The sequence below is a fragment of the Gallinula chloropus genome (genome assembly GCF_964237585.1).
Source record: "Gallinula chloropus genome assembly, chromosome: Z".
In the NCBI taxonomy this organism is placed as follows: domain Eukaryota; kingdom Metazoa; phylum Chordata; class Aves; order Gruiformes; family Rallidae; genus Gallinula; species Gallinula chloropus.
Window position 1 is genome coordinate 44405544 of NC_140089.1, and position 26726 is coordinate 44432269.

The window sequence follows — 26726 nt, forward strand, 5'->3', positions numbered from 1 at the left end:
TCATATCGGATTTTTCAGAAAATAACAAATCAAAGAAAAAAAAAATCCAACCAGACCTATGAAAAACCAAACCAAAATGTTTCCATAAAAGCTGTGGTTACCATTAACGGTAATCTACAAAAAAGATCGGGTCCCACTCCATCAAACTCATAATTGCAATAAAGCTTCAGGGAGAACACAAAAACATGATGCTATCATCCATTCACCTGGATAGCTGCAAAATAACTGATGTTTCAGGACATTCTATTCTTTTATAAACAGTAACTCTTCAAAGTTCATATTTTTGTAAGAGTATGCTTAAATTGAATAATTAATATGAAGTTAAGGGTAGAAAATAGTAGATATTAATTGAACATACTTAGAAAAACAAATAATTACAGTATTTAAATAATTAAATAATTTTAAAGATGTTACTCTAGCCAAAGAGTTTTAGGTTTGCACAGGAGAGAGGAGCTTCTCCTCCTCAGAGGAATTTCAGAAAACCCACCAGGAAAAAAAAAATGCACCACCTCACAAAACAAATGGTTTTAAGCTGAATGATGGCACCCACCCCCCATCCTCCCAGACAAGTGGAAGAAAAGCCTATTCAAGTAAGCCTGTACTTTTGGATAAGGTGCAAATATCAAGCAGTACCCTTGGTGACTTTGAGGGTCACCAAAAGAAGCCTGGCCTTTCAAAGGAGACCTGCTTTTCCTTCCTAAATAATGTACCTGTCTTCCCATCAATAAGAGAAAACTGATTTAGACATCTGAAAACACATGCCTGTTCCAGAAGGAATTAACGACAGTCACACTTCTTGAACCTGTGTGGATCAACAGGCTTTGATGTTGTCCCACCCACAAGAGTCTGATCTGACAACATGAATATATGACCGATCCCAAGGTGAAGGGAAGGAAACAGCTGAGCTAACACAACTGAGCCATCTAGTACCAATATTTTTCTTTGTATTTCTTTGCAAAGTATAAAAAACATATCCTACCGTAGTTAAACTGACTGTTTGACTTTTCACAGTTGATGATGTTAAACCGGTATCCGATGCCAGTTTTCATTCCACTGACTTCAAAGTAAAACCATTGATGATAATGATTGCTATTGATATCCGAGTTCAGAATTAGATCATACTCATTTCTAAAGATTAACAAAAACAAGTAATTTATTTTTAAGAAGCGGAAACCAGAAATAGAAGATCTCAGTGTGAAAAAAAGTTGAAATATCTTACTTTCTGATCTGAATAACTTTGCGCAGGTTTCCAGATTCGAATTTGGAATTAAACTTCAAAACATCTGCTTCCTCTGGTACTGAACAACTATGAATTGAAAAATAAGAGAGACCAAAATGAATAAAACGAACTGAACTAAAACAAACTCATTACTTCTATTTAAACATTAACTTGGTAACTGAGAAATTATTTTGAACCTTCCTCTAATACAGCCTGGATAGCAGAAACAGGGTTACATCAGATACAACTTTGATTATAGTCTGTCTTAACAGTACTGCTTTAAATATTACAAACTGTATCACCAATAAAGCTGATCAGGCTTAGAGTACTTGCTGAATATTTTTGAGAAGAGTAAAAACTTACCTCAAATTATCAAGGTCATACACAACCCTGTCTATAATGTCATTTTGATGAATCAGTCTTTCAATATCTTGAGAGATTTTCGTCCTAAAAGAAAAAGCAGAGTTCTCATTTACATGGTTGCATACCATTTCAAATTACAAACGAGAAATTACCTCATACAGCAATGAAAACTAACAGTTGACATGTAGACTGTGGGACAGATTTTCAGAGATACCTCAGCCTCACCCCCACTTATGTGCACAAACTGTAAGTGTACTGAAGTTTAAACACCTGCATTCACAGCTGACTGAGTTCAATATTTATATGTGAGGAAACTAAGTTTTCATGCACTCAACCCACTGGGTTTTATGTTATAAAAAAACCTGCACCATTTCATACTATATAGTAGAAGCAGGAATTACTCAAACATTACTTATGTTAATACTTTAATCCAGGACAGCACCTGATACCATTAGTAATTTACATGAATCCTACCACAACTAAAATTAAAAGTTTTAGAGAGTAGGTCGTGCAGTGAGTGTGTTAGTGCACTAGCTTTTCACCTCTGGAGATCTAGCTTATCAACTAGATAACAAATAAGAGTGAATTTGGTGATGTCAGCCAAATATCAGGTGTGTGTTTATCCAGATCATAAGGCCATTGCACAACTGGCAGTGTCTAGGTCCTGGTTTGGAAATGTAAGAATGTGTTGCAGTTCAAGAATGAAATATAATGGCAGAGCTGTGTGGAAAAGCTTGCACAGCACCTGCAATAAGAAGAAAAGGAGGTAGATTAACAATGAAGAATACAGGAACAGAGTGGTCAAGTACGTTCAAGGCTGGAAATTCTCCATTTAATTAAAATAAATATTGTTAACAAATGAGAAAAAGAAGGTAAATCCACAAATCTAGCACCTATTTTAAAATTAAAATTCACTGGAAAAGAAAACCAGTCATGAGTCCAATGTACTGACAAAATTATAAAAAGGCTGACTCACCACAATCTATCTCGGTAGGTTCAACTCAGGGCAGAACTAAATATTTTTGATCCTGCTTTTGATCTTACACAAACCTTTAAAACTAAAGGGTCAAAATACTTTCTATCATCAGAGGAGATTTGCCAAGACAAAATCCATTAAGCAGTAAAGGCATTCAAATACTATAGTAACAACCAGTATAGACAAAAGGAATGAAGAAATGGTATTTGAGATACATGGGGAAAAGAAAAAAAAAGTAGTAACAGTTCGGGTTCTGAAAAAAATAAAGAGAAAATAAAAGCTATTTTAAGATAATTAAAGGAAAAAATATAACATCATAATTGTTGATTTGGACCTCTGTGTTTGTAGGTCAGTCCTTTGTGGATCCTGTTTTACCTGATGATCACTGCTAAGTGTCAGATGATTAGAAAACACTGAAGTGTACAGCAAAAAAAAAAATCACCAAACGCATAACCAGTCCACTAAAATTTTAAGGAATGTAAAAAGGAGGAATCTAAACTCAATTTACAGGATACTGAATTACATAATAATTTTCTTCCCTGTGAGGCAGAATAATATAAAGCACTTTGGTTATTCTAAATAGATATTTTTCCAAGCAATAGTAATCTGTTGAGACAATTGGTGAAAATTGTGTTGTTACTCAAAACCTCCGACCCCCAATTTTTTTAGAAAATACAAGGACATATTAAGGCAAACTTTTTTTTCCTAAAGTCTTAGTTAGTGAGCACTAACTGCAGAACATAAACCCAGCTGGATGCCAAGAGTTTGGACACAGCTTTCTAGAAGACTTAAAGGCTTCTTCATGTTTACTTGGTTTTAACCACCTTCCCATAAATTCCTTAAATGATTAAGCCCTTTTTGAACAAGTTCCCATTTCAGAAGTTTGTTACACTACAGTAACAAAACTCAGTTATTTGCAGAAAACTGAACTGTTAGAACACCGTAATTCGAAAGGTGACACAAGATTTTTGATTCAAGTTTAGCAACACTACCTGTTATTTCATTCTTGTTTCACACAAAACCAAAAAAGTTACTTTCAAGAAAGAAAATGCAACAGGAAGAAAATATTTTCAAGTTAAAATAAAATATAACCTTGAATTACCTTTAAGGTTTAGAAATCAGCTTTTATGTTTAATCACACAAGTAGGTTTGTTGGTCAAAACTCAGAGTTAATGGAGTGCTTCATTGCAAGAAGAATGAGAACTGAAATAATTATCTGACTTAATAATTCAGACTAGAATTAAATGAAGTACTACAAAAACATATACGAAGTTTTGCAATACTTTCTTAAAATACAGTTCTTAGTCTGGAATCAGAAATGACCTATATCCCTTCTAAATCAACTGAATGTATCTTAAAAAAACACATTTATAGCGAAGATTCTTCTTCAACACTGAGCTGTGCTTTCTAGTAAAGGTGTGTTCCATTATGCTATTAGTGTTTAAACCCTCAGTCATTTCAATAGGAAAATCACTTTACCACACAGGTGAAGCAGCTGAAGGATTTTAATTATACAACCTTAATTCACTTAACTTCTTAATCATCTTTAAGAAATGTAATGTGAAGAATCTTATGGAACTGATTTTAAGTATAAAGCTGAAAAGATTCAGCCTAATAATTAAGCAAGAGGCAAGGTCTCAAGCTTATTTCATGTTTTGCTAACATGCTCATTTGTCTTTACAGCAACTACGCATGAGGTAGCTGTTCATACCACCTCTGCAAATTATTCTTAGGAGTCACATCATCCTTTGTCATCCTCTAATATTTCTCAATGAAGAAATAAATGGGTGAGTTGATGTGTTGGTTTTATGTTGTTCTGAGGTTTTTCTCTGTTATTTTGTGGTATTCTGGAAGACCTAACACAAACTGGATCCTCAGCCTGTTACCCCTAAGTATTACTGCAAACACTAAAACCAAACACCTAAGTGTATTAATTTTCCCTCCCGCCCCCGCTATGTTTTCCTGAAATACAGCTTTTCTTAACACAGGAAAGAGTTGCAGTATCTTTAAACTCTCAACTGTTCTATCTTTGCTAAGACCTGAAGGGAGCACTCAACTGTACACATTCTATGATTGTGTAATAATCAGGTGGTGGGGGGGTTGGTTGTTGTTTTTTTTTCCCCCGGATTGGTTTTATTTTGATGGGTTTTTTGGTTGTTTGGGGGTTTTTTGTTTGGGTTCTTTTTTTACAAACTTGAAAGCCTAGATGGGGGATGGTGGGAAGGCAGAAAGGAAGACTAGAAGCTGAATTACAGAATTAGAATTAGCAACTACAGAATCAGATTTTGTTGTTCTTTATGACTGCATCAACCTATGCCTACTCACCTATCTTCAGATTACTTTGTACTGAAATTAGTTTTAGATGCCAGAGTAAAGACTGTATATATACACCTGTTAATCTCATCCTAAAGACTGTTTCTCAGTGGAGCAAAAAACAAGCCAACACAAAAGGAGTATGGTAACTCACCTTTGCACTCCATACGGCCTTTCTAGAATAGGCTCCTTAAATGGGGGTGGAATATGGCCAAAATAATCTGGATAGGCCACTTCTGAGTATTCAGGAATAGATTTTGTGGTTTTTACCATTTCGATATACAGATCACAGTCATGAACTGGTGATACATCAGAAACCTCAAGCACAATTTGTTCCCCTGGTGAACTAGATCTGGTATCCTCTTCCTCCGAATCTACTCCAGTGCAGCAGAGTTTTCCCAGCTGGACAGATGGTCCCTCAAAGAGGCTACTGCCACAGGGTGAAACATGTTCACAAGGTTTACTACAAGCAAGTTCAGTAAGGCTAGGTTTGCTTTCCTTCTTTATTACACACCCTGTACCATAACACTGATCATTTTTTGCACTGCTCTGTAGACTAACTCTGTCCAAGCCTTTCACAATTTCTTGGCTCAGACAGTGGCATGATGGAAGCAGGTTTCTGTCATCATTTTGCTGATGTAAACTACTGTCCTGGATGCTATCTTTCTTTGGTAGTTCCAGAAAGGCTGGTCTTATATTGCATTCCTCTGTCAAGAAAGGATGGCTCTCCTTTGCAGCAACTACTTTTGTTGACTGCTTCTCTTCAGCAGAATGCTCCTCTCCTGCTGTAGGAACAACAATAGGTCCACCCAGATTTGCATCAGGTACAAAAGGCTTTGGTTCCTTGGAAACTAAATCACATTCCTTAAAAAAATAAGAGGGAAAAAACCCAAACAAGTATTAAAAAAGAAAATTTTTCCTAAAGTTTCATTAAAAACCTTTCTTCTCTTTCATTATCCCTGAGATCTATTTTGAAATAAATCCATAAATCTAGTATTAAAGATGACAGTTAAAACGTTTTAAACTTATAAATACATAGCAAGTTTCAGCTTTTACATAGTATCAAACCAATAAACAAGTAGTTCACCACTAACAAATTACCAAGTCAATGTGAATCCTCAGATATTTTAAACTACTTGAGTTGTGCACAGCATTTAAGGAAACACCTAATACAATGACTCTTAGTCAGAAATCTTGTTTTCTTTCTTCGTATTTCCCTTTTTGCTGTGAGCAATAATTAGATATCAGAAAACTGGTTTCCTTTATATCTGCCCACATTCCTGTTTTCAGTCATATCAAAGTAACCCATAACATTTACCTATATAATTCAATATACACCATTCACATGTAGCTCTACAACTACAGACTCTCATATTTCGGCTATAGGAACTATACACCTTAAAATAGAACATCAAAGTGTGTTCCAGAGTCAATGTGTCATGACGAGGAATGCACTGTAAATCTCATACTATACCTGAAAGTTTTCTGAAAGTTCTGGGAAAAAATGCTCATACATTTTCAGGTCTTCCACAGATCTTCCCAGTTCCTGTCTAGGTTTCAGTTTATTAATATCAGTCTCAATATCATCATTCTGAAAGAGCACCAGAACAAATAAATCTTACATCCAAAATGAAAAAACTTCTGAAGTGATTACACTCACTTTTAATCTTCTGATAGCTGAACTACGCCTTCTGCCGTAAAGGTTTAAGGGGCTAGCTTTGTTAGCATGCCAAAGCCTCCAGTTCAACCAAAATATTACAAACAGCTCTATTTTCTTCATCCAAATGTATTATGCACAGACATCACATCCACACATAATTCCTGCAACCTGGAGTGTGGATATTTCATCAGACTGCAGAGACAAAGAAATAACTACGTACAAGACAGACACTCCCTTCACCAGAGCCTATGAGAGCATTTATTAGACTTTGTCATTCCAGTCCCTGGACAGACAATTCAATTAATTCCTGAATAAATGTAGCATAAAAATATAGAATGAGACAATTGCAACCAAATGTCTTTTCATGACCTGACTGGCAGATGGAGGGCAGCACAAGACCTTCCTAAAGGTGACACAAAAGTGAGAGCTCCGGTATCTGCCTCTACAGGTGGCAGAGCTTTAAGTTACCTTGCTGAAACACTGACCGAAGCAATCCCAGGCCAGAATGATAGAAAGAGCTACAGCTGCTCCTACATACTGAGCAGCATAGCTGGAAGAGAGGGCTGGGGGAAATGCAAGCTGGGAACAGAACACTGCTGAAATTTCGCAATTCTGATCCACTGTACTCCAGTCACATCAAGTGTGAAGCAAAGAGGTTTTCATAAAAATCCTGAAGCAGCCTGAACAACAAAGATTGATATTTTCAAGCTGCACCCCCCTTAAGTTTCAATAGTTTATTTAATTTTATAAGCTGCCCTGAAAACTTCAAGATATTTTTATCACTTAAAACATACAACTTTAGACATGACTCAAGCCGCTTCCAAATATAAAAAACTGCTCTGCCTGATAATTTGCCTCTTGTCTTCTCATACCAACCTTAAAATGTTGGTCCTTGTCATCATCATTTTCTATTTCAATTTCTGTTTCTGTTTCAGCATCATCATTGTCATCACTTTCATCTACTACATCATCCACTGTAATGCAAAAAAATTTGTTATACAAATTATGCATTTAATCCAATACAATTTTTTAAAAAAATATTAATATGTATGTTCTAGGTATATTTGCCTTTTTATTTAACACTTGAAAAAAATTGTGAAAGCTAACTAGTAAACATAAATTACTATTAGCAAACTTACAAAACGATTGTGTGACAATACTGCAGGCTTAAAGATCTCTGGTTTAAACAAAACCAAACCAAAGCACACCACCCAACGTCCCCAGCAACAACAACAAAAAAACCCCTACCAAAAAAGAAACCAGAAAACACCTTTTGCCAAAGTAAATAAATGATGACCATGACCAAAAAAAGTAAAATTCATGTCCTAACAGCCTTTAGTCATGTCAGCTAACACTGACACAGTATCAGGTAACGGTGCTAAAAAGAACCCTCTTCACCTTTCTAGTCTTGCTTATACAGGGCCTAGCAATTAAAAAAAAAAAAGCAATAAACATAACACTGGCAATTCGACCAGTGAGGAAAATACTCAAGGAGACTGGTTACTGCAACTGCTTAGCATGGCCAGGCTAGGAACCGAATTTTACCCTCAAACCATTGCGTGAGATGCTACTTTTTAGATGTGGAATTATTTGGTCATTAATGACTGATTCCTACTTGAGTTAGAGAGCCAGTACATTGAAAGATTTAGGACTTCCTCATTTTTAACAAAGCAAATCAAGGGAAAGTAAACAATTTGCTCAGACTTGATTAACGAGAATGTGGCTAACTCCCTAAAATGTGGGAGGGGGCACGAACTGATTATGCTGGCAGATGTTCTGCTTACTAGTGGCAAATCCAATCTTTTTCAAGGTATTTCATGCAGTTCGTGTCCTTGGGGTTTTTGTTATGTTTTCTGAAAGAGTGTTCTCCACACAGGTAATGTGCTGTTAGTAAAAGGCTCACTGAGAGGCTTGCAAATTATACTGATTTTCTAGTGTAGTTAGAGTGGCTACATGTATTGCTTTTAAAAGTGCTGACTATAAAGAACATACTTTTGAATACCCACCCCAACATTTCACAGATCTTTAATACAGTATTTTTGCCTTAAAATAAAATCCTACATATCCTATTTCCTCAGGTTTTCCACTTTTTTTAATATATAACAAACTTATTAAAAAAACAAACCCAACTATCATTAGTTTACTTCAACAAAACAGGAAGTTTCTAAATAGGTATTATGTAGTACCAAAATTACTGCATTAAGTAGAGTTTTAATGTTCATGGATTTTGGATCTATTTTCTGCTCTGAAGATAAAACTCAAACAAGCTTTAAAACTCATGCAATTAGAGCCTGACCAGCATGACCCTCATTTGGATAGCTGTTGTCTTTCACACTTTGTTTTAGAAGACATTGTGAATAAGATGTAAAGAAGTATGACACTGCCTTGCAATTTTAGAGTAACTTTCTGACAGCAACTTCACCAGTTGCCTACCCAGGTGTCAAGCTGTTTCACTGTATCTGAAAAGGCATTCAACATTAACTGTCCAAAAATAATGAGAGCTGCTCACCATGGGATGACTACCTCCTACAACACACAAAACAAACGCTTTATAGACAAGTGTTGCCTAAGAGACTGCAACAGACCCAAGAAAGGAGCTCCACTTCTCTCATTGTGCAAATGAAGGAATGGCCACAGTAATATAAAATATGATGCTTCAAATGGCACACGTTAATCTAAGTTCATTACATCTGGTTTATCACAGCAATAGAAAGGAACATACACTCCTGTAAACCAGAATGCATACATTCCATTTCCCAACAGAGAATGTATATGAAGAGTGAGTGTAAAAGAGACCCCATTCAAGTCTGTAGACTAATATGCACAGCACATGCTTTACACTTCAGAGTTTGATACACATCATATTTTAAGTCCTGTTTTATATTAATTTTATGTCTCAGAAATATACGTGTAGACAAAATTTTGATCAGTCAAAACTTAGTACTAGTAAGTAATTGGTGTTCCACATTCACTAGCTGAGAAGCATTTATGAGTCCAAGTTTTAGTGGAGAACACAAATATCACGAATGAGTAAGTCTAAAGTTATCTTTATGTAAGGTGGAAACAAAGACAAAAATATTATAACATTACCATACCATCAGGAGGCAAATTGTAAAGCTGAGCCACAGGACCACTGGCAGGAATAACTGGGAGTTGAAAATGAAAAGTACTTTTAATAGTTGGTAAAGGAAGACGATTTTTTGGAAAACATTTTCTCATTATTAGGCTGGACATGTTGACAAGGGGATCAAGAGTTCTTACTGCAAGGCACTCCTGTTAACAGAAAATAATGAAGACATCTTTCACAATCTGATAGTCAAACTACGTTTACTTTACTGACTTCAAGAATGCACTAATAGCAAAGTATTTTATTTACAATAAATTTTTCTAATGTCTCCTTTGAAGGCCAGAAGAACTTCTACCAACTCAAATTCACCTTTTTTAAAAACCTGAAAACTAAAACTTCCCCCCCTTTTTAAAATTAAGTTCAGCAGCCCCTCCAGAGACTGTCACAGCCCAATAATATTAAATACTAATTTAATTCTGTACACTTTCATTCTGCTTTAGTCAAGTACAGAAAAAAATTCTTACCCCCCATAATCAGGAGCGACATAAAAGAACAATGACAATTTTGAGGTTCGGATGCATTTTTAAAGCCTTAGAGGCAAAAGCAACAATGAAAAAAAAAACCTGTGTTGAACTTACTTGTGAAGTGTGGTAAAGAATTTTCATCCCATTGGCATCAATGAATGCTTTTCTTCCCAATTTGATGCTTGTAACGCTTTTAATGCACTGTAAAACTCCTTTACGTATCAGCATGTATCTGTGTCGACTATCATGACGGTGCCAATCAACATAAATTGTTAAAAGCACCTCCACATATCCTCTGTCTACTGCTCTCCTGGCATTTGTTTCTTTATAAAAAAGTTAGGAAAGAGAATTAAAAATTGCCAAATGACTCTGATATTACTTTCAAATCAATGTTAAATTCCAGTCGCTGAATTGTTTAAAGTACTATTTTAGCCAATCTTGACAAGGTTTTGCATCAAGCTGAGGACAGTAGTTTACACTTCGTTCTTTATATTAACATTGGATTTAATTTACAGAATTTACCAGAATACGGCACACTACATTTAAAAGCCATTTTAAGATACTGTCACCTAATTTTTTTTAAAAAGTGTTTATATAAAGCACGTCTATCTCTGTCCACATACGCTGCGTCGATACAAGATTTGAAAGACTTCTTACTGCTTGTAATGCATACAGTTTTGCAGCAGCTATCACTGAAATATATAAACTTAAAATATCTCTACCCTAAATACTGGGTGATCAGTATGACAACAGGACTCTACACAGTGGACATCAGTATTTTTATGAGGAGATTTACTTACATAAAATGCAGGAAATTATAATGTCAAACCCACTCAGGATTGGGTAAGACATCTCAAAATAAATGCATAGGACCTCTTGTTTTAAAGACATGCCTTTTCAACTTTTAGTTTATTTCCCCAAGTTTAACTGCCAATTTACAGAGCAGGACACTAGCAGCAATTCTGAAATACTTCTTTCACTGTATTTCGCAAGGACAAATTTCAAAATCGGTCAATGAGCAAACTCGTAAGACCAAGAACCACGCTGATCGAATAGGAGAGACCTTGGCACCCTGCAACATCGGCACCGACGTTCCCTGCTGCCTGTCTGAAATGTTTTCCTGCAAATCTGGCCACCTCTCAGTCCCTGTACATCTCCACTAAAACTACGAAGGATGCTGTAGCTTTTACACAGCTATCTGGAGAATGAGTTTTTAACTCCTTGCTAGTTACAATCTTAGTGAAAAACCTGCAGAGATGACACTAGTCGGAATCCACTGCTTTGTTACACCTGGTTCCACTTCATAAAGCATCACTGACAGGCTTGCCATTAGGACACAAGACCTAATTACTCAGAAAGGTACCTGAAGGAACCCTATATTTTCTCCTGCTATCCAACAGGTATTGTCAGATGGACAGGAGTTAAATTACAGACAGTCGTTACCAAAGGGCTGAGGTGAGTGACTGTAACAGGTATTTCTACACCTTAGATTCAGTTCAGTTCTGCTGAAGCAGAACAGGCCTTTCTGCTTTGTAACTTGAGACAATAACTAGTTACTAAACATACATGTATACCACACAAATATTAAAGCACCAGAGGCTGCAGATAAACTGTGGCCTTGTTGCTAAATTTCCTAGCCTTGTTTTGGCCATGGATTTAATATTCTTTTTACTCTGTGTATATATACATATATATACACACACAAATATATATTTATCTCAACTAGGCAAACAGTTTCTTGTAGTCAAACACTTACTTGATTTTAGCAATGCAGCAAGTGTGTCTAAAGCAACCCTGTCAACATAACAAGAGAAGTCAAAACAACAACCAACCAATAAGCTTAATCTACAACACTGTAAAGCTATACAAAAAGTTTACTGCTAACAGATTTATTTGGCATCTATCCTCATGTTTTCCTGGATGCACTGTCACAGATTTTGCTTTTAAAATCGGGTTTTCCTAAAATATCATGCATCTCTGCTACATCTGAAGTCTCTCAGTGAAAGTTAAAAATATTGATGCAGTTGTTATACAAATTTTCAGCCTTTGAAAAAAAAACACCTTAAGTGACAACATAATAATGTCTGTGAACCATACTTTATGCAGGAGATACTTCTGAAACTCAACTTTTTAGATTAGCAGCAGAACAAGTATTTTCACAAAGCAAAGGACACTTAGAGAAAAGTGTAGGTCAAAACTGGCAGTGTATGAATATTTCAAGGAGTAATGCCCATCGATCTATACAAGACTGTCAGTGTAAGATTTTTCATGTACACAAAGATCTTGCCTCAATTTGTTCCCTCAGTAAGTTTGCAGATGACACTAGGCAGGGAGGAAATCTTGGTCTGCCTGAGGGTAGGGAGGCTCTTCAGAGGGATCTGAACAGACTGGACCGATGGGCTGAGGCCAACGGGATGAAGTTGAACAAGGCCAAGTGCAGAGTGCTGCACATGGGACATAACAACCCCATGCAGCGCTACAGGCTTGGGGGAGACTGGCTGGAGAGCTGTCATGCAGAGAAGGACCTGGGGGTGTTGGCTAACTGCAGGCTGAATATGAGCCAGCAGTGGCTCATATTCAGCCTGCATGCATGGCAATCTTGGCTTGTATCAGAAACAGTGTGGCCAGTAGGTCTAGGGAGGTGATTGTGCCCCTGAACTTGGCATTGGTGAGGCCACACCTTGAGTACTGTGTGCAGTTCTGGGCTCCTCACCATAAAAAGGACATTGAGGTCCTCGAGCAAGTGCAGAGAAGGGCAACCAGGCTGGTAAAGGGGCTGGAGGGCAAATCCTATGAGGAGTGGCTGAGGGAGCTGGGGCTGTTTAGCTTGGAGAAGAGGAGGCTGAGGGGAGACCTTATCACCACCTACTACTGCCTGAAGGGAGGTTGTAGAGAGGTGGGCGATGGTCTCTTCAGCCAGGTGACAGGAGATAGAACAAGGGGGAATGGCATGAAGCTGTGCCAGAGCAGGTTTAGATTGGATATTAGAAAAAAAAATTTTACTGAAAGAGTTGTCAGGGCCTGGAACAGGCTGCCCAGGGAGGGGTTTGAGTCACCTTCCCTGGATGTGTTCAAAAAAAGAGTAGATGAGGTACTTAGGGATATGGTTTAGCTTGGGATGGACATGGTTGGACTCTATGATCTTCAAAGGTCTTTTCCAACCTTGTGATTCTGTGAATTAACACATACAACTAGAAAATAGCATATACTTATTTTAACCCTCTTTGTAAAGACAGGCTTCACACATCTGATCTTAGACCATAAACAAGGATTACTCAACATCATGGAACAGTAAGTTCACATGTCTAATTTTAGCCAGGGCTTAAAGAGGCAGGGCATTTTTTAAAAAGCTACTCCAGTGACCACAAATACTACGTTTAGATAAAAACCATTTTTTTCCCTTTGTACTGAAGCAACAGTATGAACACCATGAGAATATTATTGTTAACCAGATGTATAATTCCATTTTTCAACAGCTATGTACTGCTAAAAGGTGGTAGTGTTTAAAAAAGAAAAAGGCTGTATCTCCAGTTAGATCTGTACCTATTTTTACCCTAAATTCAGGGAAGGGTTTTTTTTTAGGAAAAAAAACCTTGTTGTAATTCACCAAAGTGAATTATACCACTTTGATGTATGCAGTGATTACTTTAAACAAACAATAGCTCACTAGATGGGATATTGCTGGTATGGGTTTGCTTTGAGAGTCTCTAATTGCTTTGAAGTAAACCTGAAAGAAAACTCCTACCAAAGTAAAACAGATAGTGTCACTCTAAAAACCACAAAGGAGATTTGGGATCCAATTCAACAAATTGAAAAATGATGGGGTTGTCTTCATCTGTTTGTCTTCATTTGAGAATAACTACTGTACCTGCAATTTCCCTGCAGGAATATTAAAAGATTAAAAACCCCCAACATTTTAACATTATTCTTTAAGCAGTACCATAACTAGGCATTCAAATATATATTCCATTACTTGACTGGGTAAAATTAAACTGTCAGATTTGTGGTTGGTTTTTCCTTCCCAACACCCCCAAAATTTAATTCATATTTGAAAGTTAATGTAATTTCTCTAATATTTTTCATTTACAACTTAGTTCTGAAACATATCTAAAGTATTTCCATGTACAATATTAAAGAGATATTACTTACTTCAAAAGGCTGGTGTTCTTTTTACTAAAAGGGCCAATGATCTTAAACATCAATTCTACTACTCCATTCTTTCCTAAGGACACTGCATTTACAGCTGGTAGAGTTAAAAACAAACAATCCATTTTAAGATAATACAGTAAGAAAGGCAAAAGAAAGAAACCAATACACTCAAACTAAATAAATTTTAAAAATCTATTTGAAAAGAAACAATGCTCACACCTGCATTCAGGAAACACACACTGGATGTTTATGACTGAAGCCCAACATCCAACAAACATACAAACTGCTGAAACTAGCACAAAAATTCAGTTCCTGACTGTTCAGACTGCATAGTGCTAAATTCAAAGTAGGAAGAGGGCAACTAAAACTTGACTTGAGCATAACAAACACTGTTACATAGGTAGAATTTAGTATTTGAACCTAACTTGCAACGTGTGATAGTTCAGCCCCAAGCAGTGGCTGAGCACCACAGGCCATTCACTTGGTCCTCTGTGGGTTGGGATAAGTACAGTTTACTGACAAAATCTCCATGAAACAGGAACAATAACAGCCCGAGGCAAATTCCACTCCTACCCAGTGATAACACAGAGTACCTGACCAACCTGACACCACCACAGAGTACTGCACAAGGTGGGGACAAGCTGCACTCAGACCACCCTGGGGAGTCTGGGGAGGTAACTCTGGCCTGGCCAGAACCAGAACACAGTATCATTATTAGAAGACATTAGACCACTAGAACCTAAGAAAAATTAGGACTCCATTCCTGTAGCAACTATGCACAAACTTTAAATCACATCAGAATGTAATCAACTACTACTTTTTCTGTTTTTATGGAGTGGGACATACAGAAAGATCAACTTGATCTAAGCAGAATACGAACTAGAGAGACAGTTCCATTTCCCACTTTCAAGATGAAACAAGTTTTCAGCTGAGCTACCTGTATTAAACTCCTCCATTTTGCAGCATTATCAGAGAGCTCAAATAAATAAAGCTTCCACATTTCAAAAGTATTGGGACTGTATGAATTAGAGGTGCTCCAGTGAATGGCTGAAAACATAATCTTACAAATCATCGGATCAATTGTCTTGGATGAATGTGATTATATTTTCTATCTCTCACATTTAAGAGGTTTAATGGCCATTTCAAGATCAATGGAAAAACTTAAGAGCATCTAACCAACAGTAGAGATGCAGCAAGAGCCACTCCAATGCCTAACAAACAATGAATCAGGCTCTTGTGGAAGAAGGAGTCCAACAACAAGGCACTTCAAGACAAGGAACAAAAGGAAGGTTAAATAAAGAAAAGAAACATTTCCTGTATGAACCAAGGTTTACATTAGCAATCATGAATGAAATAGTAGAAAAGAAAAAAAACAACCAAGTCAAAACCATTACCATGTATGATACAGAGATTAACTGTTTAATCTGCAGTGCTTCTGCAGGCATTGTTAGCATTTCTGGTTTAGATCTTAAAGCCTCAGCACTTACGCAAATTAGGTGACTCAAAATTCCACTCAGCTATAATAGAGACACACATACTGAATGAAAAACAGATACACAAGAAGTGTATCACACTTTATTAGAATTTAAGTGATCTGATTTAAAAAGAAGTTCAGACAAAAATTGCTATTTTAAGCATTTAAAATGAAACATTTAGATCCTATATTTTTAACTATGTATAGGTGAAAAAATACTGTATCACATGGGAAAGAATAATTATCTGAGATACTTACAGTTGGTTGAATAAACTCTTAATACTTGAAGACAAGGCAGTATTAGCCTGTGGTTCTGTAAATTGTTCTTCACTAAATTCAGTGATATGTTCAGGGCACCACTGATTCTTGCTTTCATGCCAATCTTTTTGTCTAACATCAAAGAAATACAAGATCAATCACATTAATTTTCAAATTACCATCAAAAATAAAAGTTATATGAACTGCAAATTCCTTCTACTAATGTAAACTGTGTGCCTGTTTTTCACCATTCTTTTCTCCTATTTTACTCTTCCTTTTGTTCTCCTCTACCAATTCTGAGTACACTGGATACAAAATTTTTCTTAAATTTCAATTATAAAACATTGGTTTGGGTTTGCATCAAAAGGTCTTGGTAGCAGGAGGAGGGGCTTGGGGATGGGTGGCTGCAGGGGTGGCTTCCGCAAGAAGCAGCTAGAAGCTTTCCACAGGACTGACAGAGCCAGTACCAGCTGGGCTCAAGGACAGACATGCTGCTGGCAAAGGCTGAGCTGATCAGTAATGGTGGTAGACCTCTGGGATAACATATTTAAGAAGGGAAAAAGAAATCTGAGGTTTTTGCAGTCAGCAAAAGGAGCGAGATAATGTAAGAAACTCCACAGACACCAAGGTCAGTGAAAAATGGGGGGTGGGGAAGGGGCGCTCCAGGCACCAAAAAATTGATTCTCCTGGTGAAGCAAGCTGTCCCCATGAAGCCCATGGAAGACTCCACACTGGAGCAGGTGGAGACATGTGAAAGAGGCTGTGACCTAGAAAGGAAGAGCATGTGGAGTCCTCCCACTGAGGAGGAAGGAGTGGCTGAAACAACTTGTGATGAACTGAAAGAAATCCCCATTTCCCCGTGCCATTGAAGGGGATGAAGGAGAGAAATTAAGAATAAAGTTGAGCCTGAGAGGAAGGGAGGGATGGGGGTGTTGTTTAGATTTATTTCTTATTATCCTGCTTTTTGATTGGGTAATAAATTAGATGCATTTTAATTCTTCTTGAGTCTGTTTTGCCCGTGACAAATTCTCACTTCCTGTCCTTATTTTGACCCGCAAAACTTAAATTGTATCTTCTCTCCCCTGTCCAGCTGAGGAGGGGAGTGATAGAGCAGCTTTAGTTGCCCGCAGCCAAGGTTAACCCACCACAAACTAAAGTATATCATCATCACCTTTTGGACCGATTTTTGCAAGAAGATTATGAAGAAGCACCATTAATTCTTCATTTGGTGGAGTGTCTCTGCTGGCAGTGAGAAGCAGCTGTAATAAGATCTGTGTCCCTCCTTTAGTGACTAAGACACTCGCTCTCCGACCACCACCTGGAAATTAAAGTAACTCATATCTCCAAGTCCAAACAACCGTTAAGTACCTAAGCTACAATTATCGTAAAGGAAGTCCTTAGAACAGCAGTATTTTCTTCGCATGTGTCTGCGCTACGCAAGAACATGCTGGTATTCTTTTCTGAAAGGTGATTGTAGTCTTTATGTTCACCCTTCGATCAGGAGAAAACCCCCCACATAAAACAGCAATAAAAGTCTTCAGAGGAATAAACTAATATAACCACAAGTTGCTCCTTAATGACAACTTACCAACTGAGACTACCTCGATGAGAATATTCAATATATTTAGAATAGTTTGAGGATCTTTTGTATTCTGCAATAAAAATAGAGAGACAGTGTTTTAGACATTTAAAGCTAGGGGATACTAAACCAAACTGAACTTAACAGGTAACCATCCAGCTAACTGTCCCAGTACACAGCCTGAATTAACCATAAAACCAATTAAAGTCTAGTTTGTAGCATGACATATTAATTACAACTGATAGTTGACAAATAATTTCTTAGAATATTTAAAAATCAGAGACTATCTAGTCATCACAGTCTTAACACAAGTTTTGCAGATTAGCAAGGATAACACATACAGTAAAATGAAGATCAATGATACAATGAAAATTTGCTATGAACTCATAACCACAAAGATTACCTCTAGAGTTGACAGGATAACTTCTATTCCAGTGGAGCCCTTAGAAGTCATCTCCTTCTTTGTTTTTTCTGCCAGTGAGAAAAAGACATTTTTTCTTTTAATATACTAGCATATACAGATTTATCAGAAAATCTACAAGGCAAATTATAAAACCTACTAAAAACTTCAGAGCTAGAAGTCACTAAGTAAAGGACTTGAGTTTAAAATGCAGTTTTTGCTTTCACTCATTCAACAACCTTAACATACCCCAGAGAAAATAAAGTTTAAGAAAAAAAAATGTTCCACAAAGCTCTCTTCCAGATAACTTTTCACATATAGATACACCTACACACATTTTGTGAATTAATACTTAAATTATAGCTAGTTAACAATGCAGAATGCACTCAGTGTAACCAATACTAGATGAGGTAGTATCACACTCGGCCTGGTGCTTTCAACAATCAGTGACAAAAATGGGTGCATAACTTCGGTTCACCACACAAAAACAGAGAGTAGATAAGTCCAGCAAGGAAGAAACACAAGGAACACTCAAAAGGAAAACTGCTAAATCCACAAAACTCAGATACTTACCTTGACTCTGAACCAGATGAAGGATCTTTGAGGTAATACATCTGGCACTGTCTGCTTCCCCTAATACAGAGTCCACATTGATCTTCTCCAGCTGTGACAGCAGAGACATAGTCCGAGAATTGGTAGGAACGCTACAAGAAAGATTGTTACATTCATTTTCCCATCTATATTAAAAAAAAACCCAAACCAACACTAATAACAGAAATCCCATGTCAGAGTAAGGAGAGTGGCTAGTTCACCTTCATACTTTATGTCAATTGGAAAGAATTATTAATTCTCCTTAATTCTGGCAAATTTAGAGATTTTGCAAAGCCCACATTGTAGTAGATAAATTATACATAACAACATCTCCAAGAGCAACTGTGAACAGGAAACTGGTCGTAAAGTAAAATCTAGACAGAGTTACATTATTTAGAGCAACCTGTGTTTAATATGGTTTATTGAAGTACCAGGATACTCTATCAAACCTGCCACTCAAGGAAAAACAGGATGCAAACAGTACCAAAGACTGTTTGACTTACAGGATGGCATTTCAGAAGTAAAAGAGATTATCATTCATGAAGCAGGCAAACCAACACCCCTCTCATCTGAAGAATACCATTTTGAGAAAAAAAAAGGTGGAAAGGAACATCACCAGAATACGGGTTCACTTTGAACTCAAAGGAAATTTTGGCCTTGACATCACAAAATTGCCTTGAAAATATATTGTAAGAAATTATTTCAAAGCAGCCATTCATATAAGTAGATTACAAAGAAAGAAAAAAAATGTAAATATTTATAGTATTCAAAATAGTCAGTCTAGAAATTGTTCTTTCTCTCCAGTTTTACATCACAATAATTATCCATAATAGTTCTGAGATTCACATTCCCACATTGAAGTAATTTTTAGACAAATGTTTAACATTCAAATTACAGTCATGTAATTTAGGCAATTATGATTTCCAAGGATTAACTACCTTGACTTCTCAATTTTGTAACATTACAGTCCCACAATAATCAACAATAATTCATTTTACAAACATACTGATCTGGCTACCTGCAATAAAACTAAAGTATATAACTTCAGTTACATAAATACTGTCAGTTTTGCTTATAACAATGAGGAATTATTACTCCTTGATTTTTACTTTACATCTGTAAAAAGGTTGCATACTTCCAGTTAAGTCTGAGTCTGCTAAAATAATTTGTTTATATGTGGAAAAAAATTTTAAAGTCAAGGGGGAAAAAAAAGAAGCATCTGACAGCAAAGGCTGTAGTGCCATGAAAGCAAATGGATATAACAGATGCCAAAGAAACTGCTTCCACCACTTCCATTTTTCCACACTGACATCTAAATGAGAAGCATAACCAAAAATCAATTTCCGATTACAGATGATACTCACAAGATGTTAACACAAGTAATAAGATTTGGTTACACTAATCACAAAGCTAAAATCAAAATAAATTCACATTGTGAAGTAAGCATATCACTTCCTCTGTTTTTGCTAGACATCTACTTTAAAGTGCTTTTTGATCTAAAATAAAACTGCCTTAGTTGCTGAAATATTATTTTCCTTGTGTAAGCGAAACATAATCCCTCCAATCCTTTCTCATAATCCAAAACCAGGCTGAATAACATAAAGCCATTATTGCTCGCATGAGCTTTGTTTCATTTATTTCTACTTTCCCATTTATCTGCCGAACTTGAAATACTCCAAAATAAACCCAAGATTTGAATGGAATCACAAGCTCTGTTGATCTTGTATACAAACTTCCAAAGGATTTTGTTATCTTCACCAGCTCTACAACCAAACCAAGTGAGAGTCCAGCCAAACCACTGGTGGATCTGTATCATTCCAGTCCATTGATGCCAATGAATTGGTGTGCCCTGCTGGTGCACTTCATACAACACATATATGCCACATATCTGGAGTGCATAGGACTTCATCAGGATCAGCAGGAAGCTGTGAGCTGTCCAGATCATAATAAATTATCTCCTGTACAGCTAATTCTCTCAGGCGCTGGATAACTGCCTCTGTGCTATTACACTTGGGTGATTGATATGTAATGTATTCCTTTACGGGATACCTTTCCTTCACACTTGCCAGCAGTCGCCTCCAGAGGCTTTTCCCCAATTGCCTCCTTCTCTAGCTAGGGACCCCAACTGCTTGGCCTCCCTGCCATCTAATTCCAGACTACTGGCCCTGTGATCCCAGCATGGGAGCAACCAAGTGATGATGTGCTCACCTGGGCGGCGGCTGAAATCTTTTCGAACCTCATGCAGCTCACTCAGGGTCAGGGATCGTGTGACAACAACCTCTGGTTCTGCCTCATCCAGAGATGCTCCAGATGGCCCCACCTCATCCCAAGATGCTCGAGATGGCCCCGCCTCATCATCATCGTCATCATCCTTCACTACGCGAACCGACTTCTTTTTGTGTTTCCTCTTTTGTATGGGAGCAACAGACACTGGTGTGGGTTGATTTTTTGAATCATTGGCAGTGTCTGCTGTAGGAATTGCAGTAGCTGCAGCAATGGTTGGAAAGGTTGCAACAGCCACATTTCCAGTCACAGGTGTTGCAGTAGCCACAGTGCCAGTCACAGTGGTTGCAATAGCCACAGTGCCAGTCATAGGGGTTGCAGCAGCTGCAGTCTCTGCTGGTCTGTTTTCTTTCCTTTCCCTCCAACAGTGCTGACAGTACTGCCTGCTACCAAGCAGTGTTTGGTAAATAGTGGCCAGGGCCCAGCACAGTGCAGTAAGCTGTGCATCTCTGGGAAACTTACGGCAATTTCTTTTCAGATATGCAGTCACTTTATCAGGGTCCTGTAGCTATTCAGGAGTGAAGTTCCAAACCATTCGGTGTGAGAAAGTGCCTAGGTACTTGCCCATACTCTGCCACATGCCCTGCCACACGTTATTATCCAGCCTCAGAGAAAGCTCTTGAGTGGTATTCATAACCCTTTGCTTAATATAACGAAAACTGAACCATCTGCACCAAACCTACCAACAGCAAAATGCTAGTTTGAATATCCCAAGTATATTGAAGATTTTCAGAAACTGTTATAAGAGCTGTTGTATTTAGCCCAAAGGAAAAGAAGGCAGTGTAGTTATTTCTTTCTGTATCCCCACCATATCGGCTGCCGTTATTAACCCCTCCCTGTCCAAAGAACAGACAGGGTAGCAAAATCTCATACAAGTACCAGCACAAGCTCATAGTCATCGATATCACTGTATCATAGACTGATATCATGAAATACACTAAAATGAAGTACAAGAACAAAAATAGGAGCCACATCCCCAAGATGGTAAAAAATCCTGCCAGGACTGCATACAGCATACAGTCATTTTCCTGCCACAGCTGTGACCACAGCCGTGACCACAGCCTTGTGAATAAATACATCACCATGACCAGAGACTGCTTAAACAACAGTGCTTATCACAACTTTGTCTTAATTACAATCGGGTCAGGGTCAGATCTACCATTATCCCAACCTTTCAGGCACCAAAAAAGACTGTCGTGGTTTTACCCCGGCTGAGTGCAGAGATCCACGCAGCTGCCTGCTCTTTAAAGGGAAAGAGGAGGGGGAGAAGGAGGGGGGGGGGGGGGAGGGGAGAGGGGTGAGGCAAGGGAAGGGAAAAGGAAGGGGCAAATAACAACCCCAAAACCAAGAAAACCAAAAGCCCATGGGTTGGGATAAGGATAGTTTACTAAAATAGCAGAAAGATAAAATATAACAATGCTAACAGGACTTTAGAGCAAAAAATATATAAAACTGTTGATACACAATGCAGTTTCTTACCGAACCCACCAGGCCGTGCCACCCAGAGCCATCCTGGAACCCGATTGTCCCCCAAAAACTGCACATCCTGGAGCCGCCCCTGCTCCTCCTCCCATCAGCCCCCCTTTATACTGAGCATGACGGAATTGGCACGGAATACTCTTTGGCCAGTTTGGGTCACTCATTAATACTTCTCATTAATAGAGAAGTATGAATAACTGAAAAAGTCCTTGACTGTCTGACAAAACTAAAAACATCAGGGTATTATCAGCACTGTTTTCATTTTAACTCCCAAGCACAGCATTCCATCCACTGCTACAAAAGAAGTTAACTCCATCCTGACTGAAACCAGGACACTCACATATAAACCAATCTGCAAGAGAACTTCTGCTTCAATTTGCAGGTCATTACATGTGTATGTATATAGAATTTCCATTTTGGTATATCAGCGGTCTCAAAACAAAATAAATATAGTTTAAAAGCAGCAAACAGCTGAAAGCAAAGACAATCCTTAGGAACAAACACAAAAACCCCAAAAGTAAATTTTCATAAAGACAAAACTCATTTACAGGTATTACAATTTCAGAGCAGACCTAAGTTTTGACTGCTGTGGCCTGCATAACTCAAGCAATACTGCCACACAAAAGTAATGTATCATGTACAGAAAATTAGCACCTAACAATTTCTCCATACTTACTAAAAGCTTGAAAAAAATTTAGAAAGGTAAATCATTCGCACTACTGGGTGGTATGAAGACTCAGGTTGTAACATTTAAAGGTATAATATCCTCCTGGCACCAGAGCTTCTAACAAGAGCAAAGAGCACTCGCTGCAGCAGTCAAAGAGATATCTTTAGAATCGTTTTAGGCTATTCATCTTACAAGACGTCTTCCAACAGAAGTACAGCCAAATAAACTTTATGTCTTCAGCCTACCCAATAAAGTGTTCTTAACAATAACACCAGCTGAAATACAAATTAAAGCCCTGACCTCCTCTTAGCTATGACTAAGTTTTCTTCTTAAAGAAAGAATTGAAGTCTATTTATTAATAGTCTATGCTAATGTGCATAATGATTATAATACTGCAATAGCTTTCAAAACACAGTAAATCAAATAGGCTGTAAAACAGGAATCACAACAACATGTCTAATTTACTCTGCTCCTGTACATAAGTGCTGTGACAAGCCAAATTTGCAATAGGAATCTTTCCGGTGTTTTTGACCAACAAATCATTCAGGATCGAAATCCAAAAGATAGCTCTCCAAAACAGAAAGGCATTGCAGAATCCAGTATTTTTAACCCAACAGCTAGGTAAACCAAGGAAATAGTCAGAATGGTACAACATAAACTCTGTCCTGTTAAGTCAGATGTCTGCTTAAGCTGCTGACACTGCAGAACCTCAGAGCACAGTGCCCTGGAGCACAGTGGCCAAATTCCATTCAAGATGTTTTCCTACAGCGTGAAGAAACCCTTCTTGTTACTAAATGAGACACTCTTCACCCTACCCATTATAAAGCCCTCTCACAAGACCTGTCTGTAGTTCCTGGGGGTTACACAGAGTGTCTAACTATGCTCAGTTGTAAAAAACACAACTAAGGAGCACCAGAAAAAAACTTCGTAAGGTCATCTATTCTTTTCAGAGTTGAAAGACCACCACAGCTGCCCTTTCTGACAAACATATGCCCAACCAGTCCTCAAAAGCCTACAGGAATGGTGACTCAATAATCAAAGGCAACTTCATTCTAATTTTTTGTATCCCTTCCATTTGAAAGTTTTTCTCCCCGCAGTTTGATCTTCCTATTTCTGCCTCTCACCACTACAAATGTGATGGCCCTTTATCCATCTCGGTGGTATACCTTAAGTACTGTGCCTTACATACATTACCATCAAATATTCTTTTCTGCATTTCACAAGACCATTTTTAAATCGTTTGGTCCTCCCAATATTTTTGCAGTGATTTCCAGCTTCAAATTATCTATAACTTTACAAGAACTTGTCCTTCTTTTTCTGATCATTAGTCAAAGCTCAAACTATTTTCAGTCATCTCAGCTGTTGCCAAAGCATACAGCTTGACTCTAGCTAACCAGAAAGCTTTGCGGATTTCCTCCTTCTGTGGTTAGGAAAGCTATGATAAGATAAGAGAGTAAGGAACTGCCCAGTGAGGAACAGAGACGTTCATGGGTTCATGTTTGAAAAAGAAGTCCCTCAACAAAGTATCTTCTCAAGGTTCCCTCACTACAAAGACATCTGTTCCACTCCCATCAACTCCCAGGAGGTTGAAACATCCTTACTTTGATTATGAAGTGCTACTGTCACCAACTGCCCCAGCATGGGTCATTTCCACAGGGTGCAGACCTTCAGGACCAGACTGCTCCAGCCTGGTCACCCATGGAGTCACAAGTCCCATCCCCAGAAAACCTGCTCCATTGTGGGCCCCTCTCTTCCTGGGCTGCAAGTCCCACCAGCAGCTTGCTTGAGCATGGGCTTTCCACCAGGTCACAGCATCCTTCACATGTCTCCATCTGCTCCAGCGTGGGGTTCTCCACAGGCTGCAAATGGCAACTCCGCTCCCCACCATTTTCCATGGGCTGCAGGGAGACAGCCTGCTTCACCATGGTCTTCTCCATGTGCTGCAGGGGAATCTTTATTTCTGGTACCTGGAGCGCCTCATTCCCCTGCTCCTTCTTCACTGACCTTGGTGTCTGCAAAGTATTTTACATCTTCTCACTTCCTTCTCTGGTGGCAAGAAGTGGCTTCTTGTGGGCTTTTTTCCTCTCAAATATGATTCCCAGAGGTGCTGTGACCATCACTGACTGGCTTGGCCTTGGTCAGCAGCAACTCTGGCCTTCAGCCGGCTGGTGTTTGCTCTGGCAGGCCCAGGGGAAGCTTCTATCTGCTTCTTGCGAGAGCCACCCCTCCCCTCCAGCCACCCTCCTCCACCAGAACCTTGCCACACAAAACCACAACACTAAGGATGAATAAATGGCATTTGAGTAGTCTCTTCACAAAAACCTAATATCCTCTGGGATAGTATACTTTCAGCATAATAAGAAGCAGTATTTCCAAGAACACTCACTGCTGACAGAGTGTCTGACTTTGCTTTTGCTGACTCAGTGGAACAACTTGGTATCAGACTGGTACTTCTTGTTTGTGTGTGAGATAGATCCAAGGAATAGAAAACCCCTATTAAGCTTTGTACTTAGATTGAGTTCCATAGCCATAATGATAAGCAAAGATGATTTTACAGGCATTTAGATTCAAATTTTAAATCCATCCCAATTAATCTACAGTAGATCATGCCCTTCATGCAAATTCACCCATTCACTTAGAAATAACTGGTGTTTCAGAGAACTAAGACTGTCTAAGACTATTTTCTGCCTTTAGAAATCTGATTAGCTGGTTACCAGTGTGGTTTAACTGGTGCTAGCTTAAGAAAACAGTATGACTTGAGGCCTTTCAATAGTTTCCTCACGCTTAACAGACATGATGACCTCCATTAGTAATCACCTAACTTTTTCAAATATTTGTGAAAACAAGTTATCATGAAAATAACAAATACAGCTTTTCAACTCTTAAATGCTTTTGTAGTCTCACTCTTGTTTGTCCTATCTGTGTGTTGGACTGCAGGACTCCTGGAGAATGACATCCATCTATGACAAATTCATGGCTCCTTATACAGTATTATAAAGCTGCCCTATAATGACTTCAGTAGAAATAACTATGTTCTGCCAATACTTGCATGACATAATTACATCAACTGATAACTCTTTGAATGAAATTTAATGTATATTTGCACATGTCTAACACTATCTGAAAAACGTAAATTAAAAAGTTATTTATTAAACGTGAAGCTACTTTATGCTAATCAATATTGACTAATATTGAATATTGCTAATCAATAATTCAACACATTCTCATTGGGGGCCCATAGCAGTAAGATACATAAAATATGTTAAGATAAAGACTGCTTTATCACAAAATCTCAGATAGCTTGATGTTGAGAAGTCAATATAGTTTTAAATTTACCTTTTTTCAGATGATGGTTTTGATTTGTTCATATCGAAAACCTGACTCTTCAAATCACCATCTCCAAAAACCTGGAAGATATTAAATGACTACAAATGATCAGTATCTTTTTTTCTTTAACAATGAAATGCTACCACCACATAAAATAAACTATTGCAATGTAAGTATGGAGTATGTTTCTGCATTACAATTCAGTCCTACTAAGCTCAGGAACCTGATTGTAATAAGACAGAAATGTATGTTACTTAACAGACATTTTCATGCCCATGCCAGAACTGTAACAAAGCTTTTGCTGAAACCAGTAAACACTCTTCTTTAAACTTGCTTGACAACTGTTAAGAGACACCACAACATACTTATTTCTGACCACCACTTCATGTATCTATAG

The 26726-nt window shown here is 37.9% G+C and overlaps 1 protein-coding gene across 1 annotated transcript in view; it reads right to left on the minus strand.

Moving 5' to 3' along the window:
• AGTPBP1 (ATP/GTP binding carboxypeptidase 1) overlaps window positions 1-26726 on the minus strand; it is a 54439-nt gene that overhangs the window by 27080 nt on the left and 633 nt on the right. The window contains exons 2-17 of the mRNA XM_084278580.1: window positions 26339-26409; window positions 18556-18686; window positions 17986-18053; window positions 17592-17655; window positions 17175-17321; window positions 16004-16135; window positions 14272-14365; window positions 11879-11916; window positions 10237-10445; window positions 9627-9804; window positions 7408-7505; window positions 6346-6462; window positions 5026-5735; window positions 1583-1666; window positions 1220-1306; window positions 980-1128 (exon numbers count right to left, since the gene is read on the minus strand). Of these exons, the coding sequence (XP_084134706.1) occupies window positions 980-1128; window positions 1220-1306; window positions 1583-1666; window positions 5026-5735; window positions 6346-6462; window positions 7408-7505; window positions 9627-9804; window positions 10237-10445; window positions 11879-11916; window positions 14272-14365; window positions 16004-16135; window positions 17175-17321; window positions 17592-17655; window positions 17986-18053; window positions 18556-18686; window positions 26339-26370 (2338 nt within the window). The 5' untranslated portion in view covers window positions 26371-26409. The remainder of the gene's footprint in view (window positions 1-979; window positions 1129-1219; window positions 1307-1582; window positions 1667-5025; window positions 5736-6345; window positions 6463-7407; window positions 7506-9626; window positions 9805-10236; window positions 10446-11878; window positions 11917-14271; window positions 14366-16003; window positions 16136-17174; window positions 17322-17591; window positions 17656-17985; window positions 18054-18555; window positions 18687-26338; window positions 26410-26726) is intronic.